This window comes from Protobothrops mucrosquamatus, unplaced genomic scaffold, assembly GCF_001527695.2.
Source record: "Protobothrops mucrosquamatus isolate PMUCROS unplaced genomic scaffold, P.Mucros_1.0 scaffold5115, whole genome shotgun sequence".
NCBI classification, from domain to species: Eukaryota; Metazoa; Chordata; class Lepidosauria; order Squamata; family Viperidae; genus Protobothrops; species Protobothrops mucrosquamatus.
This window is the reverse complement of record NW_015390990.1, coordinates 23,778-30,257: the sequence shown is the minus strand read 5'-3', so window position 1 is coordinate 30,257 and position 6,480 is coordinate 23,778. Positions and strand designations below refer to the sequence as shown.

Sequence of the window (6,480 nt, the reverse complement as noted above, 5' to 3'; positions counted from 1 at the left end):
TCTGCTTGAGCACCAGAAGACCTCCAAGATCTCTTCCAACTCTGTTATTTTTGGAAACTAGTCAAAGAGAGAAGCAACCTGGAATTAAGGAGGAACTTCCTAACAGTGTGGACAATTAACCAGTGGAACAGAAGTTGCCTTCAAAAATCGTAGGTGCTCCATCACTGGAGGTTTTTAAGAAGAGACTAGACAGTCACTTCTCTGAAATGGTGTAGGCTCTCCTGCTTAAACGGGGAGCTGGACTAGAAGACCTCCAAGGTCCCTTCCAGATTCTATTCTATTCTATTCTATTCTATTCTATTCTATTCTATTCTATTCTATTCTATTCTATTCCTTAATTCTATTCTATTCTACTCTATTCTATTCTATTCTACTCTACTCTACTCTACTCTACTCTACTCTACTCTACTCTATTCTATTCTATTCTATTCTATTCTATTCTATTCTATTCTATTCTATTCTTCAATCAATTTCTCCTATTCTGTTCTATTCTGTTCTGTTCTATTCTGTTCTATATTCTATTCTATTCTATTCTATTCTATTCTATTCTATTCTATTCTATTCTATTCTATTCTATTCTATTCCATTCCATTCTAAAGGCAAGCTGTTCCACTGGTTAATTGTCCTCAATGTTAAGATGTTTCTCCTTAATTTCCTAACATGTCCCTCTCTCCCTTTTTTCCCTTGACACAGAAAAGGACTGGCCAACAAAGAATGACTGCTGTAAAAGCTGTAAAAATGTGTACATGTGTTCTTCTTTAAAATTCCATTGCTGATTATGCAGATGGTTCCTTGCCTTTGATTTCAGTGGAACTAATGCTTTACTGGGTTTTATTTTATTTTATTTTTAATAATATGGGCTGATGGACACGAAATCCTGCAATGCTGAAATACAGTGGAAAGCACATTATTATTATCATCATTATCATCATCATCATCATCATCATCATCATCATCATTATTATTATTATTATTGATCATCGCACAGTCAGCCAGATGTTCAGACTGGATTTGGCATTTTTGTCTACCTATCGAGTCCTTTCCAAGGACCTTGGATAGACAGATGTGGATGTTTGACAGTATTACAGATCTCGTCGCAGGATGGAAGCAGTTCCTAGTAAGGCCGCCTTTTGCAATTGACTAATGGCGAATTTGTCAATGCCGATGATGGTGTTCAAGTGGTGCTCCAGCTGTTTTGGAATTGCACCCAAGGCGCCTATTACTATTGGTACCACCCTTGCTTGCCTTTGCCACAGTCTTTCTATTTCTATTTGTAGGTCTTTGTATTTTGTTATCTTCTCCAGTTCTTTCTCGTCTATTCTGCTGTCTCCAGGCACTGCCACGTCCACTATCCAGACTTTTTTGTCTTTCTTATTGACAATTGTTAAGTCTGGGGTGTTATGTTGCAGGTGCGTGTCTGTTTGAATTCTGAAGTCCCAGAGCAGTTTAACTTTATCATTTCCTAAGACTTTCTCTATTTTATGATCCCACCAGTTCTTGCTTACAGGCAAATGATATTTCTTGCAGATCTTCCAATGCACCATTGTTGCTACTTTGTCATGCCGCTGCTTGTAGTCAGTCCGTGCAATCTTCTTGCAGCAGCTTACCAGGTGGTCCACTGTTTCTTCAGCTTCTTTGCATAGGCTGTTGTTGTTGTTGTTGTTGTTGTTGTTGTTATTATTATTATTATTATTATTATTATTATTATTATTATTAGGTTTCAATTCTTGGACCTTTAACTGCTTCCATTAAAAAATGGAGACCATGGTTGCAGAAGGAATATATTCAGGTAAAAATCGTTGGCTTGCCATTAATCTGGGGTTAGTCTTAAGTGGACCAAATGATCAGAAGATACATACATGCAGACACACAATTTTTTGCTAACTGGCCCTTTTAAGATGTAAATACTTGAAGCGATAACTTGGAGGATTCTTCTCTCATATGTCTGTAGTCCCTCGTTTGGTTGGTGAAATCTTTCCTAATTTCTAGTTTAATGTATCAGGTCTAATGAAGAGAAGGACCAGGGGGGACAGGATAGCAGTCTTCCAATATCTCAGGGGCTGCCTCAGAGAAGAGGGAGTCAAGCTATTCTCCAAAGCGCCTGAAGGCAGGAGAAGAAGCCACGGATGGAAACTAATCCAGGAGAGAAGGTGCTTTTTCATGAGGCAACGGGACTTTCTTGTTTTTCTTTGAACCTTTTTGGAACTGCTGAAAAAGGGAACCAAGAGGCCATTTATGTCAAAATTGAAAGCCCTCCCTCAACAGAGGGGGAGGGATACGGCACCATCTATCTCCAGTATACAACACAGTCCTTTCAGCAGTTCCAAGAAGGCTCCACACCCATTTGCACTACTCAGGTGATTTGAGGGCACAGATAAGCCTCCTAGAGGCCTCAACGACTCTCAGAAAGAGCACTAACGTCCAGATGACTGCAAAGAATACAAATCCTTCCGTCCTCCACCATTCAGTCAGAACTGAAGCAGCTTCTCGGAGGAGAAGCGCAACGTCTTCAAGGGGAAAAAAAGTCCAGTCGCCTTTTGCAAAAAAGGACGTTTTGGGCAACAATGCAAGTGTCATATTTTATTTTTCCTTTCAGGACAACATTGCCTTCTTCTTAAGAGGTTGCAGGGAAGTGGGACTGAAGGAATCTCAGCTATTTGACCCGGGAGACTTGCAGGAGACTTGCGCAAGCCGAACGACAATCAAGTAAGTGGAAAACTCACGGATGTTTCTGGAATCCCAAGAGGGTAACGTGCCTGGAATATAAGGATGTGCAGAAAGAAATGTTGAGCCGTTCGGCCCATTACAGGTAGTCCTCGACTTACAACAGTCCCTGTTGTGACCGTTCAAAGTTACGACGGCGCTGAAAAAAAGGGACGTAGGGCCGATGGTTCAGACCGACGACCGTTGCAGCATCTCCGCGGTCCCACGATCCAAATTCAGACGCTTGGCAACTGACTCGTATTTATGACGGTTGCAGTGTCCAGGGGTCATGTGATCCCCTTTTGTGACCTTCTGACAAGCAAAGTCCATGGGGGGGGGGAAACCAGATTCACTTAACAACCGGGTTACTAACTTAACAATTGCATTGATTCACTTAGCAACGTTGGCGAGAAGAGTGGTCACTTAATCTAAAGGCTATCCAGAAGGCCATGCTCTTTATCCAACTAAACTTAGCTCACAGGCTCCTGATGAGTCAAGGGTAAGCTAAAATCAAAGCAAGAGAAGGATCCTTCCTAATCCCAGATTCTTCCTCACTGGCTATAATTTCCCACAAAAATCCTATCCCAGCTGTCTCCTGGATGATAAGCTGTCGACGAACGGCAGCCTTCTGTTCAGGGCTGACAGCCCTGACGTTCGGCTCAAAAAGACACACACAGATACACACAGAATTCTAGATTCTGGATTCAGTTGTGTGCCGAGTTGCGTGGAACCCGGAGCTTCCTGTCTGTGCATTTTAAGAGGGAGATTGTGGCAAAAATACGCTCCCGGGTGACTTTGGTCTCCCATCACTTCTGCTTGAGACAAGTTTCTGATTCTGCTATATGACGGAGACTTCCCCGTGGACGGTGAAGGGTCCGTGAATGTGGACACAGCCCGCCCAGTCTTTGCTGCGGTGGCTTACAAGGCCTCGCAAAAGATCCACGTTTACTATCCATCGTACCTCCCTAAAACAACTGAATGGTGGCCGGAGCGGCATAAATTTGCCTCCAACTCTAGCAAGCTCTTCCAGTTGGAAGAATGTCTTGTTTATTTTCTGATAAAGGAGAATATTCGTAACTCAGGGTTGAAATGAGGGGGTCCTTGGTGCTCTCTGAGCTTGGTGGTTTTCTTGGAGACATATTGTTACCCAGCTAGGTAACATCATCAGTGTTAGAAGGGAATGGGAGAGGAGGAGGAGGAGGAGGAGGAGGAGGAGGAGGAGGATTCTGGGGTCCTTGGTGCTCTCTGAGCTTGCTTGTTTTCTTGCAGACATTTTATCACCCAACTTAGTAACATAATCATTGTTAGTAGGGAGTGGAATTTGTGAGAGGAGGAAGAGGAGGAGGACTGTGGGGTCCTTGGTGCTCTCTGAACTTGGTGGTTTCCTTGCAGACATTTCACTACCAAACTAGGTAACATCACCAGTGCTAGAAGGGAGTGGGATTTACGGAGAGGAGGAGGACGAGGACAATGACTGTGGGGTCCTTGGTGCTCTCTGAGCTGGGTGGTTTCTTTGCAGACGTTTCACTACCAAACTAGGTAACATCATCAGTGCTGGAAGGGAGTGAGATTTGTGTAGAGGAGGAGAGGGACGACGACTGTGGGGTCCTTGGTGCTCTTTGACCTTGTTTGTTTTCTTGCAGACATTTTATTACCCAAGTAGGTTACATCATCAGTGTTAGAAGTGTGTGGAGAGGAGGAGGAGGAGGAAAAGGGACGATGGGGTTCTTTGGGGTCCTTGGTGCTCTCTGGGCTTGGTTCTTTCTTGCAGACGTTTTATTACACAACTAGACAACATCATCCGTGCTAAAGAGCACGCCTCACTCCCTTCCAGCACTGATGATGTTACCTAGTTGGGTCACGAAATGTCTGCAAGAAAGCCACCCAGCTCAGAAGGCACCAAGGACCCCACAGTAGTCCTCCTCCTCCTCCCTTCTAGCACTGATGATGTTACCTAGTTGGGTCACGAAATGTCTGCAAGAAAGCCACCCAGCTCAGAGAGCACCAAGGACCCCACAGTCCTCCTCCCCCTCCAACCCCCCTCCCTTCCAGCACTGATGATGTTACCTAGCTGGGTCACGAAATGTCTGCAAGAAAGCCAGCTAGGTCAGAGGGCACCAAGGACCCGTCCTGTTTATTCTCTCTTTGGCCTGCGAGGCTTGCCTCCGTTTATTTTGGTGGAGGAAAGTTTTTTTTTTAAATTTTAATTCTTCGGGAACTCAAAATATCGGCCGGGCGGATGGAAGTGGCTCTTGAAAATTGTGCTGCCACACTGTCAAATCAATAAATTGCTCCAGTCGCTTTTGTCACGTGCAGCCTAGCCAGCAGACACATCCTGCCGGGGGGGGGGGGGAACATGTGACCTGCTCTCATTATACAAACCGTGGAAGGAATTTCTGCTTTCTGAAATGTTTTTCCTCCTTTCTTTCGTAGGAATCCTGACGGTGGCAGAAAGCTGAAAAATGTAAGTACTCCAACGGGCAGCCCTTTCCCACCCCCTCTTGGTGCTGGATAGGTGTCTGTTTGGCTGGGGTGTGTGTGTGTGCGTGTGTAACAAATTAAGGTTGGAACTCCAATATATTTCTATGGCTAAATATATATATATATATATATATATATATTTAGAAAACAAATATATATATATGTTCAAAGGGTCACAAGCAGTGAGACCACCAGGAGATTAAAAAGTTACAAAAGTTTATTGCTATTAAAACATTAATCTCCTGGTGGTCTCACTGTTTGTGAATGGACATTTCCCCCCCCCCCCCGATGTAAAGCTAACTTCGCTCACGTTTTGATAAGTGAACAGCAAAACCATCATGATCACAGCAGAGTCCAGGAACAGAATAAACAGAGTTGGAAGGGACCTTGGAGGTCATCTAGTCCAACCCCCTGCTCAGGCAGGAAACCCTATACCATTTCAGACAAATGGCTGTCCAATCTCTTCTTAAAAACATCCAGTATTGGTGCATTCACCACTTCTGGAGGCAGGTTGTTCCACTGGTTAATTGTTTTCACTGTCAGGAAGTTTCTCCTTAGTTCTAGGTTGCTTCTCTCCTTGATTGGTTTCCATCCGTTGCTTCTTGTCCTGCAAATTCAGGTGCTTTGGAGAATAGCTTGACTCCCTCTTCTTTTGGGGCAGCCCCTGAGATATTGGAACACGGCTATCATGTCTCCCCCACTCCTTCTCTTCATTAAACTAGACATCCCCAAATCCTGCAACCGTTCTTTGTATGTTTTAGCCTCCAGCCCCCTGATCATCTTCGTTGCTCTTCTCTGCACTCTTTCCAGAGTCTCAGCATCTTTTTTATACCGTGGGGACTGTAATACAAGCCCCTTGAATAATAATAACAACAACAACGCAATAAAAGTTTGGAAGGAATACCTTTGACTAACAATAACAACAACAGCACCATAAAACTTTGGAAGGAATACCTTTGAATAACAATAACAGCATTTGTCTGAAATGTTATTTGACAGGGTTCCTGTCTGAGCAGGGGGTTGGACTCGATGACCTCCAAGGTCCCTTCCAACTTTATTATTATTATTATTATTATTATTATTATTATTATTATTATTATTATTATTATTATTATTATTATTATTAACAACAGCACCATAAAACTTTGGAAGGAATACCTTTGAATAACAATAACAACATTTGTCTGAAATCTTATTTGACAGGGTTCCTGTCTGAGCAGGGGGTTGGACTCGATGACCTCCAAGGTCCCTTCCAACTTTATTATTATTATTATTATTATTATTATTATTATTATT

The 6,480-nt window shown here is 43.1% G+C and overlaps 1 protein-coding gene across 1 annotated transcript in view; it reads left to right on the top strand.

Annotated features, from left to right (window-relative positions):
* Positions 1-2,596: 2,596 nt before the first annotated feature.
* LOC107299564 (LIM and calponin homology domains-containing protein 1-like) overlaps positions 2,597-6,480 on the top strand; it is a gene marked incomplete at its 5' end in the record, with an annotated part of 22,605 nt that continues 18,721 nt past the window's right edge. The window contains 2 exons of the mRNA XM_029286804.1: positions 2,597-2,706; positions 5,137-5,167. Of these exons, the coding sequence (XP_029142637.1) occupies positions 2,597-2,706; positions 5,137-5,167 (141 nt within the window). The remainder of the gene's footprint in view (positions 2,707-5,136; positions 5,168-6,480) is intronic.